Consider the following 24,033-nt stretch of genomic DNA (forward strand, 5'->3'; position numbering starts at 1 on the left):
CTTTCCTGTGAGGGTGGTGAGGCACTGGCACAGGTTTCCCGGAGAAGCTGTGGCTGCCCCATCCCTGGCAGTGCTCAAGGCCAGGCTGGATGGGGCTTGGAGCAGCCTGGTCTGGTGGAAGGTGTCCCTGCCCAGGGGAGAGGGCTTGGAACTAGATGGTCTTTAAGGTCCCTTCCAACCCAGACCTTTCTATGATTCTATGATCAACAAGAACAGCATGTCCTCTATGCTCTGCATCCAGCAATTATCCAAAATGTGATACTGGAATATACTGAAAACAGAAAGCAGACATTTTTCTAGATATTTGTGGTATACCACAAGAATTGCCTGGGCATTTGAATTTTCTTAATCTTTTGTTTCGGAATTACAAATCTGAGCATGAAAATCTCTCCATGCACCATTGAACTATAAAGCTTGCATTAGATGGAGAAATAACACGTCTGTCTTTCATCTTAATTAATTAGCTAGCCTTCTTTTTCATAAGGAAAAAAACCTGGCTCCTTTACAGTGACCACAGAAGACTTAATGCATTGAAATCCATGTAGCTCTGTTGCAACAGAGTGATGAATGAAAGTTTGATCTAGGTGGGATGAAGAGGGATTGGCTTTCACCTCTGGAACGGAGTGCAGGGGTGTTTGAAGTGAAATCCTTGAACGCCAGCATGTAGTGAACAGACTATGGATTTTATAGAGCTTTTCTTTGCCCCCATTTATATAGGGAACATTGTAAACATTCCATAAAGGCTATTTCACGTTTATTTTCCAACTAAGTTCCTTTGAATCTGTCCATTACAGTGTGATCTGATAGAAACACAGTACTATATGTAGCTTAGCAGCTATTGTCCAGTTTTGTACAGTATCAAGACAATTTCTCCCAAATTCAACTTCCTGTTGAGAATGCATGTAAAAACACACACCGGCAAGAATAAAAGAATGGCTAATACATTGAATGAAAGAGAGAATATGAAAAAAAGTGTACTATTATTTCAATAGATAAATGTTCTACATAAACAGTGTGTTGCATATTTTTCTGTTTGCATAAAATGCCAGAGAAAACGTCAGTTAAAAAAGGTATTTATGTTCAGTGATAACTAACCGTACTGCCTGACTCAGGTGGTCCTGGTCCCATTCATTGTTGGGGACTGAAATTAACAGAAGTTAAAGACCTGTCTTCTGCTTTGCCTATTAGGTGAACTTTTCTTTAATAATGCATTAGCCCAAGACCTTTTTAATGCTCCCATAAAGGTTTTTATAACTTCTTTGCTTTATGAAATCTGTCATCCTTATAATGAACCAGGTAGCTCCAAGGCAAAAGAGAGGCCACTTATTAAGCTGGGGGTTTTTGTTCTTTTCTGTGTTTGCAGAAAAGGCTTCTGGTGGCATGTAAAGCTATAAAGCTGCAAAGTGAGTATATGACTGGACTTCAGAAAGTCAGGTGGAACCAGCCAAGATGGCACACATCTGAATCACTGGAAAATTAAGTTTCTAAGGCATTATAACACTAGGAAACTAGATTGTGTCTAAAAATGTGTTTCCTAACATATTTTGACAAACACATTTTTACTACTGGTACAGCCTGAGTACAAAGATGTTAAAAAATTAATTACCTTGTGTCATTAGCCTCAGTTCGGTATGTTTTTAAACTGCACTTAATTAAAAATATTAGTTATATTAGAAGAATACATTTTCCTTTTATAGTCAAAGTTTAAAGGATACACCTAGGATAGTGCTGTCAGCAGGTGGCTGGTCCCTTGGTTCATCATATCCAGCCCACAGCTAGATTTTAAAATCATAAGTCTTTTCATAAATTTTATTATTATGTGAATTTGGTTTGATTTTACAACAGTATAAGCAAAATAGAAATTTTATACTTCCATTGACAAAACTAGATTCAAACAACTGCTTTAGTAAAACTTTTTGGGAATACAAATCTTCCCTTGAAACCAGTTAGCAAACATAATTTTAGATGCAACAAGTGTTCTCTAGCCTAGACATCTTCTAAGAAATATGTAAAATAATCACTCTTTTCTTGAATAATGTATAATCTCAGAATAGGTGAAAAGAATAAAAACCAAAAGTGATTTGATTTTCCTTTCTTGTGAACAGTTTGTCAGTATGATTTATCAAAGAAGCGGGAATGGATACATTGTTCAATAAATTATAATGGTTTGCTGTGGGAAGTAATTTTGTGTTATCACTTTTCACTTATTTTATTACCTGAATGTTTTCCCCTAGATTGTAAATGGATAATCCCATTTTACTATGAAGGGATGTTTTTGGATTGGGAAAAACAAAATGTATGAGAAGTTTGTGAACATTAAAGTAAATACTTACTAGGGTTTTTTTCTGCTTGCAATTCAAATTCAAATTGAAAGAACAGAAGTGCCAAACTACACCACTTCTGCGCCACAAACCCTGCCCCCCCCCCCCCCCCCCCCCCTCTTTAATGGCAAAGCAAAGCTCTCCCTAACAGAAGTGTGAAGTCTACGTAACTGGTTTCAAAACCTTTTTTTTTTTTTTGGCTATTGTATGGTTTTACAGAGCCTGATGTTCTGGCATCTTTTGTATCTCTGCTGGAATGCAGATACCATTTTCCTTGTCAAATTTTAAGTTTCTAATGTGCTATATGTTACCTATATATATATTTTGAATCTTTATTGTTTCTGGGGTGCAACATAGACTTTTTCAAACTTTTCTGGAGTCTCCAGTGAAATAAGCTGAATTTCCTTCCTTGGAAGTTTTATATCTGCAGGAATTAAGCACAGCATTGGCTTCAGTATGTTTTATAAACCCTTTGCTCTGAAGCACAGTCACAACCTGCTGCCCCTTTTTTCCTTGTAGCTAGGATTATTGACTGTAAATAAAGCCACATAAATTCATAGTAATAAATGTTACACATATGTTTAAACACACATATATGAGGTATATTATGTATATGTTATGCTTATTAGATTGCAATATGTGGCTCTATATATAGTAAGAGGTTGCTTATGGAAATCTTTACACGGAGTGAATAGATGTTCCAGTAATGACTAATAATCCTATTCATTCATCTGGCAAACTCTGCTCCATACAAACTGTCAGCAATCACTGAACAATTAGCTGTACTTCTTTGTGCTGTTGTTTTCATCAACGTAAGAAAAACGACACTGGGAATCAGTTACTCCAATTCTGCTGTCATTCTAGATTACCAAGAGCCTGTAATAAACTGTAAACTACATGGAATTATCTTTTTTGAACATTTGTATCAGGTGTGTGTTTGATACAGGAGTGAAACACAACGTAAGGTTTGGTGAAATGCAGTTTGTCGTGGGGAAGGCTAAGCGTCCTGCCAAAGGGAGCGAGGACAGCTGAAGCAGAATTGCTTTGTAGCCACTTTAGCGGAGGAGATGATTCCTAGTATATCAGATGCTTGTGTATCTGCAAAAGGGAAACATCCTTTATTCTAACAAAGAGGATAGGTGAACTGTCTGTGAGAGAAAGAGTTCAAACTGAACAATCTGAGCCTATCTAGATCACCTAGAAGAACTGAAATGGAAGAACACTTGCAAAACCTAATATAATCTGCCAACAGAAGAGAGAAAGCACATGCCTTTTTAGGAGAGTAGCAGCAAGCTGAATGAGGGAAAAATATTTTTCAGTTCTAACCTTACTGTGCAGAGATAATGTATAGTTTTTCTTTCATTTGTGTTTTGTGAACATCTGTAGCTGTATTGATTGTTACGGATAAATGCTTGTATTTGCATCTGTCTTAACCTGGCTTGATTTAAGCATTATTTAAACTTAAAAAACCTTTTTTCCCCAAGAGTATAACTAAACTGTGGGCAGGGTATGGGAACACCTTAACAATACACAAGTTTCCCTGGGCATTCTGTTCAAATGGTTCCCGATCTGAGTTACAGAGGCCAAGTGGAGTTACCATCACAGCATCAAGGGTACAGAACAGTTCCTGGTGACTAATGGTGACACTGAAAGCTCTCTGAAATGTAATATTGGGACACAGGTTTGAACCTGGTTACACAGACAGTGTCATAACCTTATTGAAGAAATATCCTGCAGTCAAGTCTGTATTAATTATATAAATGTCTAAAAGCTATTTAGGGGAGTAATACAGATAATATGAGAAAGAGTTCCATGATTACTAACAAGAAGCTCATTCTATTCATATTTACTTTCATTACATTGCTGTATTTTTTAAAGTTCATAGAAAATGTAATTTTATTTTTAATAAATCTTAATTCTTTATCTGTTGAAATAAAATTCAATGTTCTCACACACAATTCTCCAAAATATAGCTACTTAGTGTTGGGAATTAATATAAAAACATTTGTTTTGATTTTGCTTTGTTGTGCTATTCAATAACGTACACTTTTCCACATAAAACATTTATTTTTTTCAAAACAATTCCCTACTTCTACATACTGGATTCCAGTTTCTCTGTTCTTCACATCATAATGTGTCCTTTCGGTTGAGGTGTAGTCTGACTTTTTTAACATGTGTGCTTGCTTCTGCTGTCCAGAAGCATTCCCTGCTATGTAATGGAGCTGTTTTCTGTGATTTTGACACCTATTCTGTCTGTGCTATATTGAAGGGTCTCTTTATTCTTCAAGTTGTCCAGAAAGGTGAACCTAACAAATTGCTTCTCTATCAGATGCTTCAAGCATCAATACCAGAAGTATGTGTGGTTCAATAAAAGTCCTTGTACCAAATCACTATGGAAACGTCTCAGCTGATTATTTAATTTTATTTTTTTTTTGTATTTTAAAATTAGAAAACCTCAGAAACTCATGCAAGCATATTTAGAAGCAGATTTTATTAGTTCCATTTCATGACTACTCCATTGATTTAATTGGCTTATCTAACCAAGCGTGATTCTTTCTGATATGAGTACACTTCAGAGTATCTGACTATCTTTGGATTAACAGATTTCAAGAAGGGACCAGTTCATTTGTCTGCTCCTCTACTAGCAATGAAGAAAAATTCCTTTCCAGGAAGCTTTAGAATGAAGTCAAGCCTAAAAGAGTGTTTTATTTTTAATTCACAAGTAGATTTGTATTCTTTTGGGTTTTTTACTTCATTATACAAACTGTTACCTTTAAGATCAGGTAGATGAAACCTATTTCTAATGGCTGGTAAAAAGTCATGCAACTGCAAGATTTGGTCTAATAATGGTTGGAAAACTGGTGCTGATAGCAAAGATTTCAGGTGTGATTGGGTACTTCTGATGAAAGGTTAATTTAATGTTTTGCTTATCATTAACAATAGGTGGCCCAGGAAGTGGTAAAGGAACACAGAGTTTGAAAATAGCAGAACGTTACGGATTTAACTACATATCAGTTGGTGAATTGTTAAGGAAGAAGATCCACAGCACAAGCAGCAATAGAAAATGGAGCCTAATTGCCAAAATAATTACTACTGGAGAACTGGCCCCTCAGGTACAGTGTATCCTGTGTTAGTGTTTACTTTTGAAGGAATTGTACATGCTGTATTAATGTGCACCAAGAAAACCTCCTTTACAATATTAAATAAATAATTTCTTTTCTCTGTGAAAGGAAACAACCATAACTGAGATAAAGCAGAGATTAATGCAGATCCCTGATGAAGATGGTATAGTGATTGATGGATTTCCTAGAGATGTTGCCCAGGCAATCTCCTTTGAGGACCAAGTAAGAGATTGTTTTTATTCTTAAAATAACTTACACATCTCTACAACAGTTAAGCTTCTTGAAATCATCAGTCAGATTCCAAGAAAGACTAGATGTTATTTCTAAATGAGCATTGCTCTTTAAATCTTTGCAGATCCATAATTACAGGTTGACAAAAGGTTATTCTTTTGGTTTATGTTATATTACATCCTGTCTGAAGGCAGAGTATTTTGTAAAAAGACAATGTGATAATAAAACCAATAATCCAGGCCTCTCTTCTCAGTATTGAAAATTCTCTCATGAAGAAGAAAATAACAACAAATCTAACCATATTTTTTTCTCTTAGTGATTTAGGAAGGAAGAAGACATTACATTTCCATATCTATTTGTTCAATTTAATCTACATTAAGAGAAACATACCTAAATCGATTTATATCTTCACAATGCTTTTAATCTCACATTTATTACAGTGCATTGAAAAGGCTGGAATAAAGTAAGGGATAAAACTGCCTGTGTTTTGCAAGTTTTTGTACCAGAAATGATGCTCTTTTTTTAGAAATTTAGATCATTTTGTTTATTCTAAACTACAGTTCTAAGGTTTAGTCAGCTAAAGCTGCATTCCCAAGTTCTATTCACATGTTGTTTTTCATGTGTGTATTTTAAACTAATCTAAAAATACTTAAATGCAGTGGAAAAACAAACAGCTTATGTCATTTTCTGATCAAGTGCTGTTAACATAACAGTTACGGTCACAAGTAAAGGTTGCAGTTTCAGTGCTGAATTTTTAGAGTGCCTTCATGCAGAGCATTTCAAAGTCCTTCACAATTGCTGGTGTGCTGCCATTTCTGTACTTTGAATTCTAAGTGGCATTGCCAAGACAGAAGTAACGAAAGAAAGCAGCTAATGAGGCATTTCATTAGTGTGCTTTTATGAGGTATTATTCTGGGCAAAATTTAGAAGACTGAATTGAGGAAATTAAAGGAAACAGACAAAACAGTTATTACAGAAAATAGCAGTGACTGCCAGCTATATCTCCTTATAATTAACAAAAGAGAAAATTGACTATTTTATAAATGAAACAGCAGAAATTTAGGCTTAATGGTCATTTCCTTGCCTTATGTTTTTGGTCCAGTATATATAGTGACCCAAGTGCATTTCTTGGTGTTACAATTTCGTGCTGATGTTGTGTTTGATGAAAGAATGGGGGATGTGGAACTGGAAGAACTGACAGGAGTTACATTGAGTGCTTTGTGTTATGCTAGAGTCAGAATCTCCTTCTACAAAGAAAACCCAGTTAACGCTTGAGCACCCATCATAGGGTCCATTAGTAACACCACTCAGAAGTGGAGTCCAGGAGGTAATAGAAAAAGCTCAGGCGGTAAGTACTGTGCCGTAGAAGGGGAGAAAGATGGACACTGTTTCATGTGTGTTTGAACCCTCCCTTTGCACCGATTTAATATGGTTTTATTTTCTTTTTATCTTTTAACTTGAACTATTTAACTTGAAATATTCCCCTCTGCCAGCCAGGTTAGCTCCTGTAGAAAACTACATGGAAAAAAGATTGATACAATGACAGATCATAGAAATCCGAAATTTGGCTCCTTCTTAGTATCTGCTGTTGCTTCAGGGATGCTGAAGACTGGTCTTATTTTTTTTTAGAGAAATGAGAGGATGGATTTAGTCATTTGAGACCTGACTACATATATTCCTTCATATATTCCTTCATTTTCAGTCTAATGGGATTTACTAAATCATACTCATCAAAACCTGATTCTGCCTGAAAGATGTATGACTATACGATCTCTAAAGAAATCCCAGAACACTTCGTATAGGGCCACATTTCAATCTTACCTGTTCTAAAATAAATAAGGAAAAGGAAAGAAGGAACCATAGAGTTTTTGTAGGAGCGTGGGAAAGAAAATTTGGTATGTTTAAGCTCGTCATTTTTCACCTATGTTTGCAGTAAACTCTTACATGAGCATATATCTAAGGCCATGGAAATAAATTACAAAGATGTACATATTGCAACAGACAACATCTATTTAATCCTGTGGGATAAATGAAGTGTTTTATCTTGGGTTGAAATCTTAAGACAATAAAATACACTTGTTTCTTTAAAATTCTCTGTTTAGTAAGCCGTAATGCTACAAACAAAAGTAAAAAGGTCTTGTGGTAAGGAAAGGGGTCTATCAGCAGACATGGCACCCATCTTCACAGGATGAGGCTGACAGTAATCCGTGGCATGTCAGGTTATTTACATTAACATGCTAACATTTTTAAGGCATTCAGGGAACCCTTAATGGGAAGTGCAGTTGAGTTGTGGAGAATTCAGTAATTAACTGTTATGATAATTTGTCCAGGTCTGCAATTAAAGATGCTGCGGGTGTTTTCCACAGCTTATAAATGTTACAGCTTTCTTGCTAGCAGTGTGTAGGAGAACAGAACGGAATTGTTCTCATTAGCCAGAAGTGAGAGGAGGAGAAATAATGAGTTGAAATTTCAGCAAAGTAAGTTTTGATTAAATAGTAAGACACTTTATAATTAGAAGATCTATTAAGCAATGGAACATCCTTCTGAAGAAAACGGTGAAATCTGACAAAATGCAAATAGTTAAATCACATTAATCTGTAATTGTTGTGGTTTAACCCCAGCTAGCAACTAAGCACCACACAGCTGCTCACTCACTCCTCCCTGGTGGGATGGGGAAGAGAATCAAAAGAGTGAAAGTGAGAAAACTTGTGGGATGGGATAAAGAGAGTTTACTAAGTAAAGCAAAAGCTGTGCACACAAGCAAAGCAAAATAAGGAATTCATTCCCTGCTTCCCAGCAGCAGGAAGGTGTTCAGTGGTTACTTGGGAAGACAAATGCCATTACTCTGAACGTCCCCCCCTTCCTTCTTTTCCCCCCAGCTTTATATGCTGAGTACGACATCATATGGTATGGAATATCCCTTTTGTCAGGTGGGGTCGGCTGTCCCAGCTGTGTCCCCTCCCAGCTTGTTGTGCCCCCCCAGCCTGCTCGCTGGTGGGGTGGGGTGAGAAGCTGAAAAGGCCTTGATGCTGTGTGAGCACCGCTCAGCAGTGGCTAAAACGTCTCTGTGTTATCAACACTGTTTTCAGCACAAATGTAAAACATCGCCTCATCCTAGCTACTATGAAGAAAATTAACTCTGTCCCAGCTAAAACCAGCACAGTAATACACATGCCTTATTCTTACAAAGATATCCCCTGTAGAAAACTTGGGATCTGTTGATAAAGAGTTCTGAATAAGAACTGTTATTGTTGTCACTCATTTTGTCATGGGTGAAAACTTATTCTTACAGATGTTCCCTTTGAGACCGCTGCATGCTTATGTGCCTTAAAACAGCAGAAAAGGTTGTATGACACAAGCCATTTCAAGGCTACATTTAGGGCAACTGCCAAAAGATCCATGAAGTAGGGGTTAACTATTTATTTAACTGTTTTCCCTCATTCATGATGCCTTCACCAGCTGTTAATTGTTTTGATTAAAAGGGTTCTAAAATGCCATTGTGTGCTTTTGAACAGTGACTTTACATTATTACTCATTCCATAAAGCAGCTAGAACACTTTCGGCTTTTCACAGAACCATAGAATCAAAGAATGGTTTGGGCTGGAAGGGGCCTTAAAGATCATGTAGTTCAAACCCCCCCCTGCCCTGGGCAGGGACACCTTCGACCAGACCAGGTTGCTCCAAGCCCCATCCAGGCTGGCCTTGAGCACTGCCAGGGATGGGGCAGCCCCGGCTTGACGGGAAACCTGTTCCAGTGCCTCACCACCCTCACAGGAAAGAATTTCTTCCCAATATTCAATCTAAATCTGCCCTCTTTTAGTTTAAAACCATTAACCCTTGTCCCGTCATTACAGTCCGTACTAAAAAGTTTGTCCCCATCTTTCTTACAAGCCCCCATCAGGTACTGGAAGGTCGCTATAAGGAGCCTTCTCTTCTCCACGCTGAACAACCCCAAGTCTCTCAGCCTGTCTTCATAGGAGAGGTGCTCCAGCCCTCTGATCATCTTCCTGGCCCTCCTCTGGACTTGTCCCAGCAGGTCCATTTTATGCTTTATTTTATGATGTAACTTAAAATAATGATGGTAAGTTTGTATAAGGGTAAACAGAATATGCTGGCTTTCTCAGTTCTTTCAGCCATATAGGATATAGAGCAGGTGCCAGTGGGAGGAATGAGCAGCAGGGACAAGGGTGACTGTTGATTTATCCTTTGTCATATGTTGGGATGCATATTCATCATCTGTAATCCCATGGAAGTTTGAAATAAGCAAAGCAGCATTCATTTTAAAAGTCGTGTTTCCCACTGTATTGCCTTTCTCCTTTGCCTTTGTTTACACAGACAGAAACAAACTCCAAGAATATATGTAGTAATACCAAAAATAAACTGTGTGGGGAAAATGTGAAGGACAAGTTATTAAACTGAATGGAAACTGAGATGAGTAATACAAGATATTGAGAGAGTAGGTAATGCTGGAACAGAAACTTAACAAATGTGAGGAAAAAAGGAGGCCTATAAACAAAACAGGCTACAGAACCCTATCATTGTAGTTCAAGAAAGCATGTCTGGTCTTTGTTGTTGTTCCTGTTTTGTGAGGCATGATGCAGTTGGGGTCAAGAAAGTATCTGGACCCATAAAGAGCCAAAAGGTCAAAACTTGGACTAGATGTGAGCTGGCCGCAGTGGTCAGAGAAAGGTGGACCAGGAGAGAGCCTGTACATTTTTTCATCTAAGCCATGTCACATCCCCTTTCTCCACCAGTGCGTGTTGTGGAAAGCAGGTGATGAACAATGGAAGGACAAGGCACAAAGGACATGAAGTCTGTCTGGGTCCCAAACATTAACACTGTAGTTCCTGAACGCTACTTAATGAAACTTTTTGGATATATTACTACATGGCTTTCACCAGCAAGAACTGTGCTGAGTTATTCGAAAGACAAACTAATTTATATTGGAAATAGTCCACCATAGTAGTGGCTGTCCTGGTTTCAGCTGGGAAGGAGTTAATTATCTTCATAGGAGCTAGTGTGGTGCTGTGTTTTGGCTTTGATGTGAGACTTTTCAGTTCCTCAGGCCTTGTCAGTGAAAAGGCTGGAGGGGCACAAGGAATTGGGAGGGGACACCGCCAGGTCAGCGGACCCGAACTAGCCAAAGCGGTATTCCATACCACGGGGCGCGTGCCTGGTGTATGTGCCTGGGGGGTTGGCTGGGGTGGGCAGGTCATTGCTCAGGAACTGGCTGTTGTGTACCATGTGTTTCTTTCTTCCTTTCCTTCTGGATTTTATTCTTTACCTTCCCCTTCTCATTATAACTGTTACTGTCATCGTTATTATTGTTCTTTCATTTTTATTCTGTTTCAATTATTAAATTGTTCTTATCTCAACCCTTGGGTTTTACATTCCTTTCCAACTCTCCTCCCATCCCTGGGGGAGAGGGGGCAGTAAGCGAGTGGCTGCGTGGTACTTGGTTACCAGCCGGGGTTAAACCATGACAGTAGTGGAAAAGGAGAAGGTCAGCTAAGGTGCCTGGTTTCTTTCGCAGGCCCATGCAAAATCTAACTGGGCTGTGTTTGCAGACATCTCTAATGTGACAAACTTTCTGCTAAAATAATTTCTTCCGGTTTATGGCTCACATAGCTGTTAGTGAGACTTGACACTATTTGAGCTTTCATAATCTCTTTATTTTGTGAAAATATCAAATGGATAACGTATGTGTCTGAACTCTAGTTACAGTACGTGTCGTGTATAATTTTCTAGTATAGAAATACTCAATGATAATGAATTCTTGTTGAACTTTGCTTGCAATTGCTCTTGGTACTACCAGCACATTTTTATCCCTTTGACTAATCCAGAAGCTGAACTTTTCTCTGGGAAAAAATGTTATTTTTAGTAAACGAGTCAAAGCAAACCAACCTATGCTAACATTCCCAAACATAGGTATAGATAAAAAATGACAATTTCTTCCTTATTATGTTGCCAAACTCTCATGTGGACAGTAAGTTCTCAACGTGTTGCTAGGCAGAATTGCATTAAGACGCATCGCATCTCAGTGACTAAAGTCCCTAAGATAACGTAATGTATCATTTGAAACACTCACAGTATTTCTCTTTCTGCTCAGATCTAGGAACCAGAAGTAACAAACACTGCTTCCAAGCAATAATATCACTCTGGAATAAGTGGATTAAAAAGCACTTTACGTATCTGAGGAATTTTACATTTGAATTACAAGCTTTTCTTCCCTATCTTTCACTGAGTTTTGTTAATATCACTGTTCATATCATCCACATCTTTTGAGCAGGAAAGAAGCCTTTAAGATGTATTCAGTGATGTTTTCAGATTTTCAGCAGTGCTTGCCAATCAACAGCAACTCTGCCATTCTGGTCACTTACACCAGCTTCATTCCTTAATGGTCAGCTACTCGTTGCAGACTCATTGCTGCCTGTGAGAACCCATAGCCATGAGCACTGCATTTTTCTCTCAGTTTCAGTTTTCTTGAAGTTGTTATCTAAGTTAAAATAAATGGCTTTAAAATAAAAAAAATATTTTAATTATTATTAATTGTAATAAAGTAATAATAAATCTAACAGTAATGATTTTTAATTATTATTTCAAATACAGCCTGTATTTTTCTCTTTGAAAACTAAATACATGACACATAAGTTCTGTCATTGGAAGTCTTGGATTGTTGCCAATTCCTGACTCTTCCCATTCCTTAATTCCAGAAAGCAGAGTCAATACTGCCAACGCTTCCAATAGGGGTACTTTTAATAAAGCCCTGAAGTCATGTGACTGTGAGAATCTCAGTTCTCTCTTTAAAACAAAGTTCCAAGCAGTCATGGTTGTGAAGAAAAAATGAAAACATGAATTTAAATGTCTTAAAAGCAAACAGAACTTCCATTTTATGTATTTGTTTTAAATATATGTTAATTTCTGGATTTTGATAATTTCAAAATCCTTTTGCCTAGTAGTACAGATTTAGTATTAATTTATTTAGCCTTTCAATTTGAGCCTAGGCATAAAGCTATCCTAAATCACAAATTTCTAGTGTGTCCATGATCTCTGCTGAGTGCAAATAGTAGTAAGGTGTTTAGATTCCAAGCACACTTGAAAATGCCAAGGAGAAAATGGTTTATTTACCATTAACCTGTCAGCTTGAAATTCAGCGAGTCACCTACAGTACCAGCATGCTCGAGCATGCTAAATATCTTCCTCTCCAGTAAGACTGTAATGAAATGCCTCTGTGTGTTGAACTCAAATGACTTGTAAAGAAGAAACTTCAGTTTGACTTTCTGCGTAATCTCTCACATGGCAATAAGTTTTTACTATTCCCAGGAGAAACAATTTTTTCACTTCAGTATTTTACAGTTAATTTCAATTACTGCTTTGGTTTAGTTGGTTTTTTTTCCCACTTTCAGTCATTCATAGTATAACTTTCAGTAATTCCTTCACCAACGTTAACCTTGTTAGTTTCAATAGAGTTAAGTACCGATTAAGTTTGCTTAAAAAATATTAATTGTAAATTTTGTTACTAGTGAAAGGAAATGTGTAACAGGTATTAGAATTAATGACTATTCATTAATGAATATAATTTAATTCCCGGATAAAAGATACTGTTTTTTAAAAATGATCCTAAAAATATTTTTGTATTATGTGGTCTGACTGACAAGACTATATTTGAAGAAGTAAAATCTTAATTTAAATGATAAACAGAGGCAGTAAATTTTATCTCATTCTTTATGTAAAATGTCCTTAAGAATATTCATAAATGCACTACACCCACAAAGAATAACTAGTTCATCTTGGCTGTGATTCAAGTTAATTTTTTAACTCCCAAATATATTCCCTATGAAAATTATTATGGGAATTAATTGTGCTAAAGTAGAACTATGTAGACGGCACAGTACAGGATGCTGGGAAAAACTGACTTGTCCTCTCACAGCCTCACAGGCTAAGGACAGCAGTACTCCAAGTCTGATACTTAAACCTCCAAGCAGAAATGATGTCTGCAGTCCCCTCAAAGTTTGATATAGGTGTTTGTGGCTGCCTGACCTATGGCAGTCCAGCTGCCAAGCTTAAGCTCTGCTGAGAGCTCATAGGAAACTGCTCTGTCACTGGCCAAGAGTGTGTGCTCTGGAACAGCTAGGAAAATGAGTGCAACCTTTCTGTGAGTCTTCTTAAGGGGAAAGGGGAAACCTTTGCAACAGGTTTTTGTTCTGGTAGAGGTGTTTCTTCTGCATTATGGTCTGTGTGTCTTCTCCATTTCATTCCCTGCTAAACTTTATCTCCCTTTTCCCAAATCTCCACTTTATTGTTCCAGGCTGATAAGCCTCAGGTACAGTCCTCTCCACTGGATAGATGTACTCAGTCATCTGTATGGGGAGTGGGAGGGCTAGCACATCAGCAGGCTGCATTGCTGTGGTTCCTCTCATTCGTTCTCTTTGGCCCTGTGAGTTTTACATTGCTTTCTTAAAGCCAAGACTGAGCAGGAAGCCTGTGGAATGGTCTTAAAATTGTTTCTCTCCTCCCCTGGAAGCTACACAGTCTCCTCAGAAAAGCAAGCAGTAGTTCAGTTTGCTGCTGGGTAAGAGATCCTAGACCTCAGGTCTCTTATTTTTCTGGACAAGGGCTCTTCTCTGTTAGCCAAACTAGCCAAAGGAGAGCTCATCCATTGCTGTTCTTTAACCCTCAGGAGAGGGCCTGATGTTCTTGAGAGCAGATGGAGGTGCTTGGTGAGCAGTTCTGAACCAGAGGTCTGCTTAGACCTTTGTTTATAGCCTTAGCCTTAGTGTTTACAGATAGGGCCTATTGACTAGCTGTCCTACACAGGTGAAAATCTGAACCAGTTGTCCCTAAAGACACATGCCTCTCTTACCTAATTATGTAGTCTGAGCAGTTTGCTGGAAGTTTATCTCTTGAGCAGTGTAAATATAGTTCAAAAGCAGTTAGCAGAAAAAAATCTGTCAGCAGGATTCATTCTTTGACAACATGATTAATGATTTTGTTTTACTAAAACAAGAAAAACTTATGCAAACAGTCTAGTAACCCAGCAGAGATGGAACTATAAAAAGCAAATCAGTAATCACAAGGGAGAGCACCCATGCAATGGACATAAACTAGCTTGCTAGTAACCTTTACCAATTAGAATAAAATGCAGTTAAATTAATGACAATTGTTCATGAGCTGTCAGTTAAGTTTTCTCTAGAGTATCTAGTAGAACATACCAGGAATTAAGAAACAGAGCAATTTTGTCTTTTGCCTAATGAGGCATAATGAGAGAGAGTGTAATCATCTAATTTCTAGCAAACAGCCACACTACTGTCACTAACAAGAGAAGATGTAGAAGATGTCCCCAGAGAGAAGAGAGCATCTTTCCACTTATACTGCCTTATGTCAATAACACCACTGACTTGCATGGAATTACTCTCAATTTACTCCTAGTTCCAGTTTAGGAAGGAGATCTAGACCCAAAGAGAATAGAATTTACTGTTCTAAAAAATGAGAGGATGTACCGACCAGTTTTATTCTGAGTTGTACGCCATATGCTCTTTGTCGCATTTAAAATTCAGAAGGTTGTGAATAACCAGAAAGCTGTCTGCTCACACAGGCAAAGATTCTCCCTTCTGCTGAGTTCCAGTTATTAACTAGTCAAATTCACTTCCCTGAGCCCCACAGTCCTTCCTCACCTGCATTTCTGGACATGAATAAGACCTTGTGCCTTCAGCACAAGATGAGCGTGCTATGGGAAATCAGCATGAGGGAATCCAGTTCTTCTGTCTGTGCTGGTTCTGTACACCTTTTCTACAAGCTGAGTCTGGGAATAAAACTGATTCCCTAGTCATAAAACTCAACAACAGTTAGTTCTGAGTTTAAAAAATAGGTTTGTTTCCAAATGAGTAATGAAAAAAACCTTTCCTTTGTTAGAAAAAAGCAGATTGTACTTATATTTACGTAGAAGAACTAGATATGTTTCTGGAGAAGTAATCCCAGATGTCCATATGTTCACGCTAGCCTGTTACATTCCAGTTTAAAGTATTTATAAGCATGCCTTGCAGGCAGGTGCAATTGAGGTAAGTGGAAGCAGGGTGGTTCATGAGAACAGGAGTGAAACATCAATAGCATTTCAAGGGTTTACCCTGAAGGCTGTAAATACATGTAGGAGAAATATATTTAAGTGATGTAAGGTCTGTATGCCTATGGATATAGAAGAGATGTTACACTTTTATGCATCTAAAACCAAGCAAAGGCTTCTATTTATTAAATGGTTTTCAACTACTTTCTGATGATAAAGTTGCATATTCTGCAGGTAAAGGATGAATTTATCACATAATCAGAATCTGCTTCATATTCCTACCAGAAACATGCTTGAATTACTTTTTTTTTCCACTTCAGAAAACCTTTCAGACAACACTGCATTTGAAACTAGACTTCTTGAACTAAGGATTTTAAACCATTGTTTTCATTGACATTTTATTTCTGTGAGTGAAATGTATTTCAAATTACAAAAGCCAGAGTGGAAAAAATAGTTTTAGTTTCTTGGGTTTTGATACTATATTTTGGTATTGTTGCCATTACTAGTCAAAAAATTAAGAACAACAGTACTCAGCTCCTGTAGAGAATTTTCCATTTTAAAAAGCAATAGGAAATAATTAAAACCTTATTTATTTCACCCGTAATTACTGTGCTGTACCTCATTATTATCCTTATTTTAGAATTAGAGAAAAAAGAAAAATTAGGCGCAGGTCGTGCTTTCCTATTTTCTTAAAAAGGAACTGACCTTTGAAGCTGGTGCAGTTTGTGGGAACTAAGCAGATGAGGACCTGCACACCTGGTGGTGTCATGGTGGCATTCAGATCCTTTCCCTGCTGTGGGGCTGCACTTACTCAGCCACAGTTTCTTTAAAGACCTGAGACTGACTGTGGAAAGCTGCACTGTCATGTTTGTGTGAAACAGGAGACCTTCCCTTTGTCTCCTTCCTCTTTTTCCTTTTGGGTTAATAATTTCATAAATGATCTATTTATTCTAATTTCTCTAAGGTTTGATGCTGTATGTGAAGTTATTTAATATGCAAAAGCTTAAGTTCTATGCTTGGGGAGGTCTGGTATGACTGCACAGACCTCACAACGTGGTAGATGCTAGTCCTGAAGACATTTGGGAGTGAATGTTGAAAGTGAGAAGGCTGGCTACAGCTTGAAGCATCTAAAGATTTCTTAATTTCTTCACTGTTATTAGGATCCATGGAAATGGAAATGCTAAATAAAATTACTCACTTGTATAAACTCCTTTTGTCCTTCACTTTACTAGATCCCTGATTTGCAGTTATAATCTCTGAGTCCCTGTGTAATGTGTGTTAGGAAGCTCCAATAAGCTGAATACCCACTCTGGGACTTAAGATGCCTCCGTCCTCAGTCTGCTGCAATGTGCATCAGCCATTCCCTTTCATGAGATAGTGTTCCGTGACCTAAAAGGCTTTGAAATCTGTAGCATTTTCTTTCAGAATCTACCTGTGTCATAAGTTGGATTTCTTTACTACTGTATGCTCTTTACGTTCCCAAATTCCTCATTATGCTTCTACTATTAATGAAGCAACCTTAATTTAACAGAGCTACTTTTAATAATGCCCATATTGCATGAAAGCCTTACATAGAAACTTACTTTCATAGTCTTCCATGTGAATAACTATGTGCCTTAAAGTTCTTATGTAATAGTAAAATAGTCATAATTAATTCATCCCGTGAAAGGACAGAATAACTCTATCAATTATGTATTTAGAGTAGTCTGAAAAGGGGAGGAAATATACTCTGGTTTTGTTGACCTAGAGGTACATGTGTTAGAAGTAGGAGAGAGCTTCTGTCCCTCTGGCAGTTATTTAAAAAAAATAATTTCAAGGTTAATTGTTTCAAAATCTAATAGATACTCATTAAAAATAACCAGAATTAGTATTTTGGGGGTTTTAGTTTGTGTCCTCATATCTGCGATCATCTACAAAGTGTGCAAAAATGATTTGGTTTTCTTTAAAGCCCTATTTAATTATCTGTAATGATAGAGGCCACCATCCTGCTTGCTAGTGCTGCTTGTCAAACTGTCCTTTATTGTCTGAAAATGGCTTAGCTTTTTAGCCACTTTCTGCTTCCTAATCTCTGTATTGTACTCTGTCAGTGACCTCCTTTGTAAAGGCTAATGACCATCACCCCAGTTTTGAAAAGTTGTTTTGTTTGGCTTTAGAAGAACCTTTTTGTGTTCAGACTGCCAGGAGAAAAGTCCAGACTGTGCTTCAGGTTATGTTCCCTCAAATGACAGAAGCCCAGCTAGATGGGAATTTTTTTATTAAACTTGGTTATTAATTTTTCAGATTTTCCACCTGTGAAGTCTTGACTATTCACTCTAGTATATGGTTGTCTTTAGGCAATTCAACATCCTTGGGTAGAGGGACCTAGATATAAAGAGTATTCAGAAGCATAATTGGTTTGTTCTGGCCCTCAAAAACAATGTAATAATAACAACTGTATAATGAGCATAAAGATATACATCAGTTCCTTCTTTATGCAGTGGTAGTTAGAATCCAAGTAGATGTTTTGCTGATTCTTTTGTTTAGCTCAAATTTGACTATCCAATTTACATAGTATCAAGCTGAACAAAGACAAAATTATTCTGTAGATAGGAAACATGAGAAAAATGGCTATTTAGTATTCTTGGGCATCTGCCGTCATTTGTAATGTAACTAGATTCTGTAATTTCTAGAATAGTAAGCTATTTTTTTTACTGATATTAGTTAAAGTATGAACTTTTTTTTAGGTAAGTAAAATGAGCAGAAATTACTTTGTGCTTGTATGTGAGAACAAATAAACCCATTTCTAATCTGTAATCAGATAAAAACTTGCTCAGTACAACAGAGTTTGTTTTTATCTCAGATGCTTCTTACAGAGAATTCTAATATGTCTTAAAAGGCAAAACTAAGCTAGCGAGAAAAAGTTTTTTAGATGAGTTTTTAAAGAGAGGTAGATTTCTTTATAGCAACTGGGTAGAGGAAAGAAAAAAATCTTACGATCTTACGAATATGGTTAATATATACTTGTAAACCCATTTTTTAAATCCTGTGAATTCAGGTGTCTGAGTGACTTTACAACAAGAGGAGATGACCTCAAGTTGTGCCAGGGGAGGTTTAGATTGAATATTAGGAAAAATTTCTTCACAGAAAGGGTTGTCAAGCATTGGAAGAGGCTGCCCAGAGAAGTGGTTGTCTCACCGTCCCTGGAGATCTTTACAAGATGGGTAGATGTGGCACTTAAGAAACATGGTTTTGTGCTGGACGTGGCAGTATTAGGTTTGTGGTTGGACTTGCTGAACTTAAAGATCTTTTCCAGCCTAAATGATTCTATGAGTTGTGGTTTTTCCACCACATGTACTAAATAGTGGTGACCTCTGAAGATTGCATGTGAACATTTAGCAGGATTTCTAAGAGAGCAGGCCTATCATTGCTTTTCCCCCTTCAGGCACCAGAGGTATCTCTTCTGTAACTGTTTGATAGCATGAGTAACCAAAATTTATGAACACTGAAAGCCATGAAGGCAACTTGAATTTAACTGGGAAAGAGCTAAACTTCCACAAAATTCTTTTCTTGTTGCTGTAAGGATGTAATTCTTGAACTTTTAAGTGCAGGCATGGTTGTGACATAAAACTGCTCACCACACAGACCAAAAAGGATAGGAGAAAATAAAATCCTCTTGCCTAACACACCTAACCCCGTGAAAAGTACACTGGGACAAGATTCAGAGAAACAGAGAAAGAATTACAAGAAACTGTGGATCTTGAAACCAGGTGTATTTTCACCTGGTCCTAGGCATCAGTTAGCTTCATAGTGGCCACTGGATTTTAAATACCACCTTACTTAAAGGCTTTTTAGGTGGTAACCACACAACCACTTTCCTGCACAATATGAAACATTTATATTTAGCTTGTTTTAAAGATTTTTAATTTTAGCTAGAGGAACTTTCTGGTAATGCAAATGGTGAACGTAGTCTAAAGAAGGTTTCTGGGGTGAGGTAAAATTTTTTCATTAAACTTTTTCCTTAACATCTCAGGTGAAACAAATTGACTAACCTTCACATAAGATAAACAAGCCCCTCCTTGAGTCTTCCTATTTCCCTTAAAAAGAACGACAGAAAATGAATGACTTGACAATCAGGTTCCAACTTACGCAGAAGTAGTGTATCTGAGCTTCACCTAATAATGGAATTGCTCAGTCCTGTTGTGCTGGGTAGTCAGCTTAATCACAGACTTCTTGAATTGCTCTTTCCACAGATTTGTACCCCAGATTTGGTGGTGTTTCTGGCATGTTCCAATCAAAGGCTGAAAGAAAGGTTACTGAAGCGTGCTGAACAGCAAGGCAGACCTGATGATAACCTGAAAGCCACTCAAAGAAGACTAATGAATTTCAAGCAGAATGCTGTCCCGTTGGTTAAATATTTCCAGGAAAAAGGACTAATCATCACAGTAAGTCCTTTAGTATATATACACCTCTGAAACCGGAATTGTTGTGGTTGTACTTGGCTTCTTGGACCTTTTGCTTTAAGATAGGCTAGACAAGTCAAATTATGTTTTAGGTATACAGCATGGTTATTGAATGCAAACTTCCAGTTTGCTGAGAGAGTATTTTCTGCAAAATGCAGTAACAAGCAGAATTAATGTGCATGTAGATGACACGGTAAGCACTATGTCAATTCTTTGCTGCAAGCATGAATTGCTTCACCAACTAGATGCAAACCCTTTGCTCAGAAATTACTTGTGTGAAGGAAGAGCTTGCTTTGGAACACTGGTTGCTATTCCGGTGCCAGCAGTTTCATCCCTAGCAAATAGTAATGTACTTTTTGGATGGTTGTCTTGAGAGGGGAGGAAAGCAGAAAACAATTACATTCCAACAGAAAGTGCATCTTGTCTTGGATTTAATCAATACAGATTCTTCAAAGAAATAGATAGATCTGGCTGTTGACTGACTCCAGTAAATAATAAATCCTTAGGTTATCTTATCATGGTTTAAATATGCCATATGGTGTGGTCTCCTACAAGCTTTAATGTTTCAGTTAAAAATTTTGATGACAAGAAAATGGCAATGTAAATTGACCACTTGGATATCAGCAAGAATAGTTATTTCTGCAATATTTGGGACATGAGAAATTATCTCTAAACACAGAAGATACCAAAAGCTGCATTCATTAATAAAGCCAGAAGTATGTTATGGAAGTAGGGCTTGCAAGTACTGCTGAAGTATTTAAGTGCTTAATGATGACAAATTCAACGAACAGTTGATAATGGTTGCAGTATTGACATGTTCTACATTACAGACTTGTCTTGTAATGGTTGTAATAGCTCACAGAACTTGGTACCACATATGGTACCATGAGAGCACAGATGGCAGATGGCCTATTTTTTTTTTTTTTTGATAGCCTAAATAACCTAGGTAGTTCAGATTGTATGTTCTCCTCATGGCAAATAAGACTCATTCTATGTGCTGATCAGATTCATGACAGGCCAAAGCATCCTTAATTGCAAAGTCATCTAATGATGTTGGTAACCCTAATAATGCAGTTCAACACCTTTCTGAATTTCAGAATACAAATCCCTGCAAATTATTGTGTTGTTTTCTCCAGAGAGTACCTGTTCTGGTTGAGGATTTTGATTAACTCTGTTCACAAGGAGGAAGGGACTGAATTCTTGGAAGTTGTTCTTAATTATTGAAGAACTGCGTATTTTGTGACATTTCTATACCCTCTACAAGTGCTCCTCGTATAGAAAGTGTACTTAGCTCTTCAGGAAAAATGTACCTTTGTAGGTAAAGCATATGGGACATTGGATAGAATTACTTCTCTCTGATAAGACCTGTAAACCAGATGTTTTTCCTGTTGAGGATTTATCTTTTACTTTTTAGCTCTGTTTCTTGAGAGTTCTAAAGATAATTTAAATTGCAATGTTTACTTTAGATATCTCTTTTCTTTTTGAAGAAAGCAGATGTTTGTGATGGGTATGGAAATGGTAACATGCTATGTGAACATTATATTACTATCGATTACAAGACAAGGAAACAGCATATGCAGAAAATACTGACTTGTCAACATGTCAAAAAGTCTCTAATATAAAAAATCTGTAAGATTTGAATTTTCTCCTTAAGTATATGGTGTCTACTCAAAGTATGTTAATATAATTTCATAGTGATCTAGAAATTACTCTAGTTCTACATCAGTGTAGAGAATTAGACTTTGGAAGGCAGACTCTGTTGTTCACCTGTCATTACAGCTGCTACAGTGTCGTAGCATTTCGCTTGGTGCAAAACCAGGATGCATTAGTATAGCCAAGCCCTGAGGGTTAGATGCATAAGTAATTTCACAGCCAGTGATAAAATGATCCGTTTCTGTAAATGATGAAGATGATGTATGGCAGACCTAGTTTCCAAAGGATTTCACTGCATATGGAAGATACGTTTTGCAGTTGCCCAAAGCAGCTAAATTGGTGGGGGATAAGTGAGAAAAAGGAGTAGCTGGGAAAAGAGTGAGAAAAAGAGATAAGGCATGCATGCTCCAGAGCAAGTCAGCAACTGAAAATGTCTACAAAAGGACATTTTTAAAAATCACGTGATCTTGAAACAGAGGAAACTTAGGATAAATCCACATAGAAAACTACAAACTACTAGAGTGAGTTGTAAATTTAAAAGTAATGTTTTTTAAAAATGGTTACTTTGTCACCATTTGTTCCTTCTCTTAGTGCTCAGTTTATAGTTCAGCTTATTTATAGAGTTTTGACATTGTTCTGACAAGGTAATTTTTCACATGTTCATTCTGTTGGAAATTCACTCTTCCAATGGCAAATTTAAGTATGTCTCTGCCAACTTCCTGTCCTATTCCTTTAAGCAAACATCAATGGAGATAACAGACGTCTGTTTTCTTACTCCAAATGGCTTTGATCCCATTGTCTTCTTCACTGGTGAACTTGAGCTTTCTTTTTTTTTTTTGAAAAAAAAAAAAATCTTACAATTTTTCATAGCCTTCCATCACTGGATAAGACAGTTTTCTTAGAAAGCCATATGATCTAAGAACCATTGCAGTCTTCATCACCACCTTCTCTGGATGGAAGCCTTTTATCTTCAGCTTGCCTTTACTAGTGTGTATCTGTATAATACACATGTAGTATTAACACTTCTACATACGTTTGATGCACTTGTGCATGCTATTTCCCTACAGAAGGAGGAAGCAAGAAAGAAAATCCCATGCACCCTGCTGATCATAATGTTGAACTTGGAAGGCACTGAAATATTATGTGGATGAGAGCAGTGTAAGAAATAGAACAGCATAAAGTAGAATTACACTAGCTTAATTCCTAGAGGACTGAATCCTTGAGGCAAGGTCAGTGTTGACTAGGAAGAAAAACCCCATATCTGCATTTTTCTGAAATCCCTATCTGCACCTTGTCACTGCTATTCAAATCTCTAAATCTCAGACACTTCTTCTATCCAGCATCATGATTCTACTCAGGGAAAAGAAACAGAACCATTTGTCTTAGGAGGAGTTACAATTTTAGAACCACAACTCAGTTTTACACATCTACTTAAATATGTTGTTCTTCATCAATGAACAGACCAAAAAAGAAAAATTCACTGAAATCTAACTAGATAAGATTGATGAGGAGACATTATATGTATAGTCTACTGTTAGACACTGTATGAGTGATAAATCTAAATTCCCAAAGAATATTAATTTTCCTGCTCCAGCAGTTGTTCCATACTGATTTTGACATATTTTTGTTAATAGAATTAAAACCCACGTTCTTAATTTCAGATCTTACTGGTTAGGTTGCTTTAGGTGTGTTTCTTGTCCTTCATTTTTTTTTTCACTTGGTCTTTGATAATTTTATACAATACGTAGCTTGTACTTGTTTGCTGCTCTGTATGCCTTATGTTTTCAGTATGTGCATGGTATGTCTGCCCTCAGAGTCTGATCCTGGTTTCTGTTTTCAAGGAAAGAAATGAGGGCCCCATCTACAGTACATCTAAGAGTCGGGAAGATATAACTCTGTCCTTTCTGGAAAACTCCTTCTTTGGAATAATGAAGTTGGACTATCCAAGATTTTGAATTGTTGTTCAAATTGAACAGACCTGTAAACTTCATTATAATTAAGAAAGAGAAGTAAATATCTGATATTTTTGTGAACACACAGTCTGTGTTTAAGATTCTCTTTAGCAATCTTGTCAGTAGGTCTAATAAATCAAAACCTGACTTTACATGAGGTGAATTTGATTTCAGAAGGTATCAAGACAATAGTAATAGGTATCACAATGTTGGACATGGAGTATATAAATAGATGCATATGCTTGCATTTATTTT

The 24,033-nt window shown here is 37.1% G+C and overlaps 1 protein-coding gene across 2 annotated transcripts in view; it reads left to right on the forward strand.

Moving 5' to 3' along the window:
- The window catches only part of AK5 (adenylate kinase 5), a 101,524-nt gene that overhangs the window by 4,791 nt on the left and 72,700 nt on the right, over positions 1 to 24,033 (forward strand). For both annotated transcript variants that reach the window (XM_037403787.1, XM_037403786.1), the window contains exons 4-6: positions 5,265 to 5,434; positions 5,552 to 5,665; positions 19,964 to 20,155. In XM_037403787.1, coding sequence (XP_037259684.1) covers positions 5,265 to 5,434; positions 5,552 to 5,665; positions 19,964 to 20,155 — 476 coding nt within the window. The remainder of the gene's footprint in view (positions 1 to 5,264; positions 5,435 to 5,551; positions 5,666 to 19,963; positions 20,156 to 24,033) is intronic.

Source organism: Falco rusticolus, chromosome 11 (genome assembly GCF_015220075.1).
Source record: "Falco rusticolus isolate bFalRus1 chromosome 11, bFalRus1.pri, whole genome shotgun sequence".
Classification (NCBI taxonomy): domain Eukaryota; kingdom Metazoa; phylum Chordata; class Aves; order Falconiformes; family Falconidae; genus Falco; species Falco rusticolus.